The sequence below is a fragment of the Nymphaea colorata genome, chromosome 9 (assembly GCF_008831285.2).
Source record: "Nymphaea colorata isolate Beijing-Zhang1983 chromosome 9, ASM883128v2, whole genome shotgun sequence".
Classification (NCBI taxonomy): Eukaryota; Viridiplantae; Streptophyta; class Magnoliopsida; order Nymphaeales; family Nymphaeaceae; genus Nymphaea; species Nymphaea colorata.
This window is the reverse complement of record NC_045146.1, coordinates 15,534,951-15,547,012: the sequence shown is the minus strand read 5'-3', so window position 1 is coordinate 15,547,012 and position 12,062 is coordinate 15,534,951. Positions and strand designations below refer to the sequence as shown.

Sequence of the window (12,062 nt, the reverse complement as noted above, 5' to 3'; positions counted from 1 at the left end):
CTTATTTGTTTATTCATTCAGTCAAGGCTGTGCTAATGTGCGGCTGAGGAAGAGTTCGCCATGGCCTACTGAGAGAAAAAAAAAAGTTAGAAATGGTGCCACTATGTCACCACTTTTGTAGATAGTATCTTATTAACACCGCCAAGTTGGACACTTGATCCTGAACCCTTGAGGAAGCAACGATAAAACTTTTTGGGGTTGTTTGGCAGCGTGGGCATCCTGTTGTAAGTGTTTCATGAACTTGCCCTACTAGTTGTAGTGTTTTGTCAACCTGCCCCCATTTTAGGGGCCGGTTTATGGAACACACGGTTCATGGAACACTCATAGAATGGAGACAGATTCATGAAACAATAGTTGTATTGTTCCATGAATCTGCCCTTATTTTTCGGGCAGATTAATGGAAGACTCACAGAGTGTCCATGCTGCCAAATGATCCCTTTGAGATGACTTCCTCTTTCAAGGATGATGACACCCATGGGACTCGAAGTGAGGACCTCCTGCCCAAGAGTCACACAGCCTCGTCCTCAGGCCAAACCTTTTGGGTCTTGACATCACCAAGCTGGTGGGGGAAAAAAAAAAACAGAGTTTGAACATCATGAAACAGTGTCCTATACAGGAAGATTGAAGCCAATTGGGTGCATGCTTGAATCCAAGATGACAAACTCAAAAGTTCTACCAATCAAATGCCTGTCAATATAGCAGGAGTCAAGATTGAGGGGCTTTCCTCAAGCCACATAACTATTGCTCCTCTCATCATGTTGGAAACTAAAAATTAGATGTTCTTGTTGGACTTAGTTGCCCAATTTACTTCAAACTTAGGTCCATCCTTGGTTCAATCTTCCACTTATTGAGAGTTGGTGAGATGCATCCAAAGTGGCTTGCAAGCCTATCTTTGGACCACACTAGTGGCTGAGTTAATGCTGTCATGTTTATGGCAGAAACATGTGAAAAGGATGTCATCCTTGTGGACTCTTGCTTGTATTTTTTGTCACATTTTCTTTGACTCATAGACATTAATTTCTAAGGGAAATTATTTGGGCATTTATATATTGAGTACCATACTCTCTAGTGAAGTCACATTTTTCAACTTGTCTGGACAATCCAGCCTTATAAGTGTGTCTGACAAGTCTCATTTGATGAAGAGATGTCTTTGAATGAGGTGATTTTAATCTTGGTTCATCTTTTTCTTTAAAAGAAATCACGGATTTAGTTTTTGGGGACCATTGATTTTTAAGTCGCTTGAATTTATTTGGATATCACCGTCATGTTATCCAAAAAAGGATTGAGAAAATTGTTGAGATTACGGGTGTTATGTTATCAATGACAGTTAAATTATATCTCTGCCTATTTTCTATTTTTATATGTTTGAAAGAAAACTAATTTAAACTAATTCGATTATTGGACAAACTAATCCCAACCAACAATAACAGAGATACAACCTAGTCAGAATTCCTAATTGCATCTTTTATTGGCTCAATTGGACCCTTGGGATGTGTCAGGATCTGCTTAGGGAAGGTTTTGCCTTAGATTTATGATTGTGAAAAGTAATCCCAACTACATCGGGTGAGCACGAGGTTACCAACCCACCGCCTGGAAAAGAAAGGCCCAAAGACCCCCTCACTCCCTCTGCCTCCAGGGTCCTGGACTACATCGGCATCAGCGATGCATCTTTCTTTTTTAAAAAATAATTGGTATGGGCAGATTTCTACTAACTACAATTGTGTTCTTAGTATTAAACTTTTGACATCATTCAAATTAAGGACTTAAATTCAACATCTAGCCTAGTGCACCCCTGCATTATTGTCATGTCGCAGATGTATATTGAACATGCATTATCTTCAACATCTTGAAAGGGTTAAATGTCACAGCCTCGTTATGAGAGCTGGGTTACTTCTATAAACTGATTCGACCTATCTCTAGTTCAGATCTAAAATCTTGTAAACTGTAACAAGAAAAAACTAAAATCACTAGACAACATCTACCATTAACTGTACAGCAGATTAAACGGTATTGTTTCTCCTAAAGATGCCTGGATTGGAAGGTGAAAATGGAAAAGTTTCGAGTCCGTCTCCTGATTCTCTCTAAATAGAACAACAAATGCAGTAATGAGTTGGCCAATGTAGAATTGCTTCGTACATGATATTTTTCGAAAGCCCATTTAAATGGCTTCAATGTTTTTCCCAAATAGAGACTTGGGCAGCAACCTTGAATCTATGTTTCCAAATGAAGTTAGAATATATATTGGTCCCATATTATTACTTGACAAAAGGAAAGCTTGCACATGAGGAACGAGAGTTTGCCATTTTTGTCATACTCAACATGTTACACAAATAAATACACGAACCATGTGTTTTTAACATAGAGAGGTTAGTCGCAGTAACAAATTCTAGACCATAAACAACCCTTTAGTTCGAAAATGAAGTGAGGAAATTGAAAACTCTAAAATTCTCCTTTCCACATGGAACAAAAATAGGATGCTTTGTAGGAATATCATAACGTGTGTGATAGTCTAATAAAGCATGCCAACCATTTTATAAATGAAACACCGAGGAAGATTCCCAATTAGATTCTACACAGAGTCCAGCTTTTATTTCTTTATTAGGCAACACATAGTTCAGTTGGTCCACCAAAATTTCCGTGTAGAAGTTTTTCCATGAAACCAAACTCTGTATTAACAAGTCAAATCATCTATTTGGCTGGAGCTTCAAACTAAGCAAGAAAATGATCTAACATCCAATCATTCGTTCGTAATAACTGCACATGCATCATGAAAACAACATTTACAGCAGAAGAAGCGAAACAGCAACAGGACTCTTCTATTTCCAAGGAAAAAGAAAGGGACTGGTGAGTCGCATTATGGGGAGATTCTCATAATATTTTAACAAACAGGTTTCTTGAGAAGCTATTTATATATAGGAACTGCATCCTTGTCATATCAGCATAACGGAAGGACATACGGAGAAGACCATATTTATTAAAACAAGGCAGGCTCTTGAAAATATTGCGTTTTTAATTGAATTATGCATTTAAAAATTTACGATATTTTCCATATTAACGGTGCTGCTTGTGAATTGTGAGTGTCGTAATATTTATTATTTATTGTTCTTGTTTGTGCGTCAAACTAAAATTGGAAGTGATTAAAGACAGGAAAAAAAAAAGGAAATACTTCATCGCTTCAAAGATAACTTGACAAAGACCATCCGTTATTTAATTTTCTTCGTAGGAACATCTTGCTGTTGGGGAGGGGAAGGTCTTCTGCTGTGGGTGACGAGAGGGGTAGCTTGTTGCAGAAGTATCTCATCCATCTCCTCCGAATAAGTAAACCCAATAAATTGTATGAGGTAATTAAAACTGTGAAGATAACGAGGAGAAGAGGGGAAGGAGAAGGAACCGGGTTGCTTGAAGGTGAAATTCTTGTGGCACCGGTTGGGAATCAAGCGTTCGACCATCCTCCTTCTTCGAGGGGGTTGCGTGATTGAGGTAAGCTTATCGTTTGTGGAATTCGATTCTCATCATAGCTTGCGGTCTTGCGGTTTTATTTGATGATGGGTTTTGTTTTCTTTCTTTATTACGGGAAATGAAGATGATGGGGGATTGTAAAGTGGAGAAAATAAGGATTCTCCTTTTTTAGGTAATGATCAGTATTCTTGAAGAGAGGTGCCCATTTGGAGTTGACGATCTGTTTCTACAGAAATTCTGTCGAATTATCATATTTTTCTATATCCGGCACGTCATGAATGATCAGCGATAGACGGATTTTCTATTTTGATGAAAACACTGTTTTTTTTTTCTCTTATGATAGGGAATGGGGTTCGAGTAAATCCGATTTGGGGATTGTGTATACGTGGTGATTTTTGAAGGAAGTTTTCGTGCTGTGGCTTCTGGTGTGCCGGCAGCAATGAGTTCCGTCGGGAGCGAGTATGTGAGTGGTGATGGTGATGGTGGTGGGAAATTGGTGGTTCATGTTGCAGAAAACGGCCGCAGTTTCGAAGTCGATTGTGATGAAGGAATGTCTGTCGCGGCAGTTCAGGCTTGCTTGGAGTTGCTTTCCGGGATTCCTTCCAATGTACAGCTTCTCCTATGTGGGGATATGAAGCTCGAGACAAGTCGGGCTCTGTCGGCTTACAAACTCCCCTGTTATGGGCGCGATTTGTTTTTGTATAATCGAGCTAGATTGGTTCCTGATTCTCCCCCACCAGCCCCTGAGCGGATTGAAATGCCAGAAATTACGGAGCCTCCATCACCTTCGTCGTCTCGGAATCCCCATCCATTGGACGATGCACCAGATCCAGCATTGAAGGCACTGCCTTCTTATGAGAGGCAGTTCCGCTACCATTTCCAGAAGGGACATTCTATCTACGGATCATCTCAAGCAAAATTCGATATATGTAGACGGCTTCTAAGAGAGCAGAAAGTGCAAGAGAAAGCACTGGAGACGGCTAGGGGAAATATGAGCCATTTTTACCAAATCATTAATCAGATGTACATGGATTTCATGAGATTCTTCTCCCATCAGCATCGATGCCACTTGGATCTCTTGACAAACTTGGACAAGGAAGTGGAGAAATTGAGGTCGTGCAAACTACATCCTGCTCTGCAGACTGATTCACGCAAATGTCTACTGGATTTCATCAAAGAGGATGGCCTGCGGAAGACTGCTGAGAATTGTGCTAGCTCACACAAGCAGTTTGAATCAAAAGTTTTGCAGCTGAAAACTATGTATTCTGAACTGAAATACAGAGTTGATGATCTGCTGTTAAATAAATCCTCCATTGGCATTAGGGAAGTGGAGCACATGATAAAAGACCACCAACACCATCTAGATGAGCAGACCTGTATAATGCAGTCACTGAGGTTTGTTATATGCTCTTCTCTGTTGACTCAGATTATTGTGATATGAGATCTTGTTTACATCTTATTTGGCAAGCAATCTCAGCTACCATCTTATAAAACCCCAAGCACTTTATGCAATTTATGGAATTAGATTGTGTACAAGCTAGAATTCCCATTGTCCTTTTTGTTCCTGGCTTCATCCTTGATATTGTCTTTTGAAACCCTAACTTCTGTCCAATTATTATTTATAATTATGTCCCCTAATTTACTAAACCTGTTCTTGTTGAAGAAATAGGAAGTAATGTTGACTTGTTAAGTTTTATAAACTTGAATTGTATGTGTGCAATTTGACTTCTGCTCATTGCTTTTTCAGATGTCATTTTGTACTTTAGTTTGGCAGAAGTGTGAACTGAGAACACTAGTCTCTTCTCTTTGGAAGCCGAGGGTCTCAAATCCTTGTCTCTCTTACATGCTTCCACCAAATGGAGGATCTGAGACCCTCAAGTTTCAGAATCTTAGATCCTCATTTATATGCCAAAAAGGAAAAGGTCAGATCAAAAAGACGGTTCCTTTCGCGTTCCATTGCAAGTTTAGTGTAACTGAGATCCTCTGCATCTCAGGCACATGGCTGTTGAATGGGGCCTTCGTGTATGTACTTGTTCAGTGTCAACATAATGAAAAATATGCAAGTTTTACATTTATACATGCCAGTATTGTAGAATTTTTTCTTCTCTCTGGGAAGTGGTGAATTTAAGACAGTTACAAATGTCATTCTCAGTTCTCAGGTTTTTAGTGGTGAGGTTTTTCTCGGACATATTTTGGTAAAGTTGTTTGTCTTGGGAAAACTTTAGGAAAATCTCGACAATTTTTTTGGAAAAGGAAAGTTTTTTAAATCAGGTAAAAATAAAACAAATTAGAAACTAATAAGAAAAATTTTAAAATAACTAGATAAAATGATAAAAAGGATGTTTTTTAGTAATGACATGAATGAAGATAAATAATTTCACTTTTAAACTTTAAGGCAAAAGTTACACTAAAATAACACAGAAAAAAATGTGATCAGAATGTGAAATAGATGTGTTAAATTTATTTTGGAATTTAAAAAAATAAAACGGGTGTTTTCATATTAATGTTTTCTAATGCAATTGTCAGGTCTTTTTGGAAAAAGACACAATATTTATGACAGTGGAATTTAGTTCTCATTGGCTGGAACATTCCCCTGTTGGCTGTTTTTAGCTTTATATGGCAACTCAACATGCTCCATCTAGGTGAAAATTGAAAAAAGTAAGAAATGATGTGCCAAAGTTCATAAAAATGTTCAACTCCTCTCAAGTTCTGAAGTGATTATGGCGTAGACAAGGCCACAAGGAAATGCATGTTCCGGTCAATACTTTAAGATTTGCCCTTGCTCTGTTTATGAAACACACTGCGCCTTATGTTAGTAATTGGCAACATAGAGGTTCTGAAACTTACTTATGTGCTGCAGCAAGGATGTTAACACTGTCAAGAAACTCGTTGATGATTGTTTAAGCTGCCAGTTGTCTGCATCAATTCGTCCTCATGATGCAGTTTCAGCTCTCGGTCCAATGTATGATGTCCATCATAAAAGTCACATTCCCAAGATGCAAGCCTGTGATCGTGCTATTGGCAAGCTTCTTGAATTTTGTAGGGTTAAAAAGAATGACATGAACTTATTTCTACATAATACTATGCAAAAGATAGCATCAGTTCAATCATGTATCAGAGACATCCGTTTACAACTTCCAGCATTTAAGGAAGCAATGGGGCGCCAAGATGAGCTCTTTGGTGATCTCAAAATAGTACGTAGAATTGGTCCTGCCTACAGGGCTTGTCTTGCTGAAATAGTCAGGAGAAAGGCTTGCATGAAACTCTACATGGGCCTAGCTGGACAATTAGCAGAAAGACTGGCAAGGGAAAGGGAGGCTGAAGTTAGAAGACGAGATGAATTCTTAAAAGCACACAGTCCATACATCCCTAGAGACATACTTTCATTGATGGGGTTATTTGACTCCCCTAGTCAATGTGATGTTAATATAGTTCCTTTTGACACAAATTTACTTCAGATTGATGTGGCAGATATAGATCGTTATGCACCTGAATATATATCAGCATTGTCATCAAAACTGGAGAAGCATGCAGCAACATCAAAGGATTCATTTGCCACTTCAACTTCAAGTTGCCAGTTAGGACAGATTAGCGAAACGTCTGTAGATACACTTCAGAAGAATGAAACAGAAGAGCTCCTGGAGGGCTGTGACTCTGTTGAGATTGCTGGAACAAGCAAAATGGAAGTTGAAAATGCTTGGCTCAAAGCAGAGCTGGCTTCAGCGGTGGCTCTAATCTGCTCATTTAACCCTGATATCAGTTATGAATATCTGGATGATAGCAAGGTGGAGAATTTATTAAAAGTTAATGCAGAAAAAACAGCAGAAGCATTGCATCTGAAGGATGAATATTGCAAACACCTCCAAGACATGATAAAGGTGAAGCAGATGCAATGCGTCTCCTATGAAAAACGTATTCAGGAGCTTGAACAGAGGTTATCTGAACAGTATCTTCAGGTGCATCATGTAACGGATGAGAAAAATGCATCTCAGTCATCATTGAAGAATGATAATTATGGTTCAGTTATATCTGCAGGGGCAGAAGGACCAGGCCCCTACGGTTCTTCTGATCCCATGGATGAGGTCTCTTGCACCTCAGCTCCAACAGATGCTAAGGAAGACCATTTGACTGGCCAGCTAACTAAGCTTCAAGAAGGAATGGATGAAAATATGGCTGAACTTTCAGCCTTGCCACAATTACATGCAGATGCTTTGCCTTGTTCATCTGATGCATCGATGTTAGATACACGTCGAGATGAACTTCTGACAAGTGATAAAGATGGAATGGATGGTACAGCAAAGCAATTGTTAGGAAAAACAAAAATTGGCACAAATGGGAAAATAAATGATCAACTTGAGACAGGTTCTCAGGAAGTTAATGCTACTGAACAATCCAACGGGGCTTCCAAAGTGGCAGAGGCACTAATTGTAGAACTTAGAGATGCACTGGAAAAGAAATCAAATGAATACAACGAGACTGAATCAAAGCTTAACTCTGCTTTGGAGGAAGTTGAATCTCTCAGAAAAGAACTTGAAGTTAGTCTGAAGCTCTTGGATGAATCTCAGGTGTGTTAACCAGAAACCTTCTTTCATTGCACCTACTAAAAGTGCTCAGTGGGGCCATCACTTTCCCTTTGCAACTGTTGCTGTATCTGGTCTATCTTTAGTTTTTTCTTTTCATGGTATTATTTCAGTTCTTTTTTTCAGGTTCCTCAAAATGTTTTTTAAGTTGTGTATTTTTTTTTGCCTCATTTGAAAGTTCTTCTACTTAATTCCATAGACCATACAGCCATAAGGTAGAAGATACACATGATTGTTTGGGGTAATTCTTGTGGTACATGCGTTAGCTCTTGCTAACAAGCTGCCACTTTATTTACTCACACCACTATGAAAGCCCAGCTCTCACTTAATCGAGCTGTTTGTCATTTACTTTTAGGGTAAAGTTCCACGGATTATGTACAAGTATCGTGGGTTGGGCTTATTACATGCTAAGGTTCTCCACCCGACCTGATTCATCTCACTAGGAGATGGAACCTATCATCTACTAAGGACTTTGGATCCCACTAATTGGGTCCGACTCTTAACAATATGAGACGTGAACAACTTGAGTTTAAGGCAACTATGTATGGTGGTTTATGTTGTTTCTTGCACCAAAATGTTAGAATGTTGTCATGTAATGTTCCATAGTCTGATGTATGGTCACACATGCCATTTTCTGCTTATTTCTAGTTGTTTTTGTTGCTATGACAAGTGCACAAGTTGATTTTTTTCTGTTGAGCAGATGAACTGTGCACATTTGGAGAATTGCTTGCATGAGGCAAGAGAAGAAGCACATACTAATCTATGTGCAGCAGATAGGCGAGCTTCTGAGTATAACACTTTGCGTGCTTCTGCTGTCAAAATACGTGGGTTATTTGAAAGACTTCGTAGTTGCATAGCTGGATCAGCAGGAGTAGGTGGATTTCCTGAATCATTACGGTCTCTGGCTCTTTCTTTGGGAAGGTACATAGTTTTTCTCGAATGATTAGCTTGCAAGATAGTTTAATTGGATGAAGTTGGTCCTATATAGAACCTCTAAAAAGGATCTCTATTCCAGTTTCCTTTTTTTTTCTTTTCCTCATATACCATGGGAAACTAAATGCTCCATGTTCATTTCCTTGTACTTCATTTTGATCCTTGCAAACTGACAGTTGCCCATCGATCATTGTAATCCTCATATTCATCTAATTTAATTATCATTATTAATATCTGAATGAAATAAGTAGGCCATGTTTACTGGAATGAATTTATTCTTGAATGTTGCAATGCCAAATCACTCTTGTGAAAAACAGTTGTCGGTGCTAACTGCCACTTTTATTTGGCAAATTTTTTTTTCTGAATGGCACGAGTTCATACCAAGCCCAATTTTTGTGGCATGTTTTCTAGCATCACATCTCTTTGTGGTGGTATTGGATCTCATGATTTGGAGAAGCAAATAAATGCTTGTGCCTCACACCAGTTTTAGGATGCTTTTTTTTTTTTTTGCTTGTCTTTCTTTTCCGGCTTGCTGCGGTGTTGCATATTGGTGTCTGCAAATTCATTAAGCATGACTGCTTTCCTTTTTCTGCAACAGTGTCATGATGTACTTTTGTATCATAACATTCTGTTGGTGATTCTTTTTTGCACTCTTCTGAATTTCGTTTCAGCTCTGCCAATGAGAGCGAGGATGACATTGGTACAGAACTTCATGTCTGTATTCGGGTTCTTGCTGACAAAGTGGGTTACATTTCTCGGCAACGTTCTGAGTTTCAAGAGCGTGGTGCAAGAGCCGAAGCTGCAGAGGCACATCTCCTGAAGGAATTAGAAGGGAGCAATGAATTGGTTAAAAATTTGTTTGCAAAGCTCAAGCTTGAGAAGCAGGTTAGTATCGCTTATTTGTCTTGATGTTAATTTTACTAATTGGTTCAATGTACTAATCAAGCGCATTTGCAAAACTATGTTACAGGCAAACAAGGATAAGATTTCCATCGGTCGCTTGGAGGTTCAAGGGATCGCTGCTTTCATTCTCAATTCTGAGGGACATTATGAAGCTATTAACAGAAACTATTGTAATTATTTTCTTTCATCAGAGTCAGTTGCCCTATTTGCGGAAAACCTGCCAAACAAACCAAGTTATATAATTGGGCAGATCGTGCATATGGAGCACAAGGTAGTAAGGGCAGCAATTCCCTTTGGAGAGGAAGTAGTCACATCAGATCCATTGGACGGAGCTGATATCTCAAAGCTTCCCGTGATAGGCAGGTCCACATGCATTGGTAGAGAACCAACGGGTTCCATTTGTAATCCTTACAACCTCCCGATTGGCAGCGAATATTTTGTCGTGACAGTCGCCATGTTACCTGATCCTATTCAATCTTCTTAGGCAGGGGTCCGTCCTACTAATCAATAGCCATTAAGGGTGTAAATAAGTTCTGTTGCTAAACTTTCTTTTGTACAGTTACAGTTCTCTTTGACTGATCTCGTTGCTCGACATGTTTTTCTCTCTTACTGTACAGCCAAATCAACATTGTAATTATTTGTGAATAACTTCCTGGTGGACTATTTGAAAGTCGTTAAGATTGGTGCCTTTTATAGCCTCTGTGTGTGCCTGTGTTGGGTGGGGGTTGGGTGGGGGAGAGGAGGAGATCCTTGATCATTAATTCTTGGTTGAGATCTTCAGGAGAAGCATCTTCCTACAATTGGCAAGTGGGAACTTCCACTCTCCCCACAATGAAGGAAAGCTTGGGTAAATTCGTTTTCTCAGTGAAGGGAGTCCGTTTCTTAGTCGGAAGACCTCCACTCAACTACTCTCTTGATTCCAGTGTATTATCTGCGTCCTTATTTTCTCCTCCCACTCCGTCCATATTTGTGTTTTGCATGTTCAATTTTTTTTCTCACTCAATCCTTACGCTGCTGCTTGTATTTATGTTCGCTTCAATTTTTTTCGATCAAGTATCCAGCTTCGCAGAATCGACCCTTCTACAGCTGCACTTCTTGCATCCATTTTATACAGGGGTGGCTTATTGAGAGTTGAGATACATTCAAAATAGGTTCCTTACCGTTTGCATTAAAAAGAGCAATTAGTATTTTACAAATTATAGATGATCTTATGCAGGCTAAACGTCATACGTAGTGGATGGATGCCTGAATTTCCAGCATTCACATGAACTTATATGAGATTCATACAAAAATCATATGAATCTTCCAAAAACTTCTGTAATAAGAAGCACCGGCCATTATCATGGCTACCTTATAGTTTGTATAAATCAAGTTACTCTGAAAAATCGAAGCAACATAGCGGTAGCTTTATTTAGGATATTATACAGGTTCAATTATATATCCATCATCAACTTATACAGTCAGGGAACCCAGGGAGATGCTTAGTGCTGTCCCATTGAACTTGTCGCTTAGCCGCTTAGGCCTGTGAATACCAGTCATATATCATGAGCTAAAAGGGCCCAGTAGCTGTCGAGTCCCTTGCATTTAGATGATGTGGGAGACTGTCGTAATGACAAGCATGGCTATTAAAGAGTAGTGGGGTTCGGTAATGCCGACGAAAGGCTGCTGGGAGTTATGCTCCTTCCATTTATTGAAGAAGCAATGACATGTACAGGGCAAACGATACAAACAATGCAAAGCATCCAAACCAGTTAGCACAATTCTCTGGCAAACAAAAACAAAAACTCTGATGCCCCTACATTGATGCTCAGTAATAGACACCCTACCAAAACTGACAAAACAAAGATCGCGATTAATCCTTCGCAACAATACTCCCTGACTCCTCATCCATTGTCCTTCCATCTGTCCTGCTCCCAAGGGGTGAGGAGTTGCCTCCCTGCTTCTTTTGTAGGCAAAAGAGTGGAGATAGCTATCCTCTTGGTGCCCCCACCTAGCATGCTGTCACCGTTCGTCCAGGCCACGCGGCCTCCAAGCCTACTTTTCAAGGACAGTGGACTCCTCGTCCCCTCCAGAGAACCATCTCTCCTTCAACAGCTCCATTTCCAGCTTCTCCTCACCTTAACCCGACCCTGATACAAGGCTGGTCACCAACGCCCTGACTTCTTCATTCCATCAAACGGCCAAGAG

General features: G+C 39.6%; 1 protein-coding gene across 2 annotated transcripts; it reads left to right on the top strand.

The window, feature by feature from the left end:
- The first annotated feature begins 3,172 nt into the window (after positions 1 to 3,172).
- Positions 3,173 to 10,553, top strand: LOC116260435 (autophagy-related protein 11). 2 transcript variants are annotated; one of them, XM_031638774.2, is made up of 7 exons: positions 3,173 to 3,480; positions 3,584 to 3,631; positions 3,803 to 4,854; positions 6,320 to 8,024; positions 8,740 to 8,960; positions 9,644 to 9,857; positions 9,943 to 10,553. In XM_031638774.2, exons 3-7 carry the CDS (start codon positions 3,899 to 3,901, stop codon positions 10,357 to 10,359), a joined length of 3,513 nt encoding a protein of 1,170 aa, XP_031494634.1. In that variant the 5' UTR covers positions 3,173 to 3,480; positions 3,584 to 3,631; positions 3,803 to 3,898; the 3' UTR covers positions 10,360 to 10,553. The 2 variants fall into 2 exon arrangements, with proteins under 2 accessions (XP_031494634.1, XP_031494633.1); XM_031638773.2 differs by lacking the exon at positions 3,584 to 3,631.
- The last annotated feature ends 1,509 nt before the right edge of the window (positions 10,554 to 12,062 follow it).

What these genes read in the sequence shown, in the direction of transcription:
- LOC116260435 (XM_031638773.2), top strand. Translation starts at nt 3,899, where the DNA reads ATGAGTTCCGTCGGGAGCGAGTATGTGAGTGGTGATGGTGATGGTGGT. An exon ending in TGTATAATGCAGTCACTGAG is followed by an intron (nt 4,855 to 6,319) that starts GTTTGTTATATG and finishes TATGTGCTGCAG; the next exon opens with CAAGGATGTTAACACTGTCA. An exon ending in AGCTCTTGGATGAATCTCAG is followed by an intron (nt 8,025 to 8,739) that starts GTGTGTTAACCA and finishes TCTGTTGAGCAG; the next exon opens with ATGAACTGTGCACATTTGGA.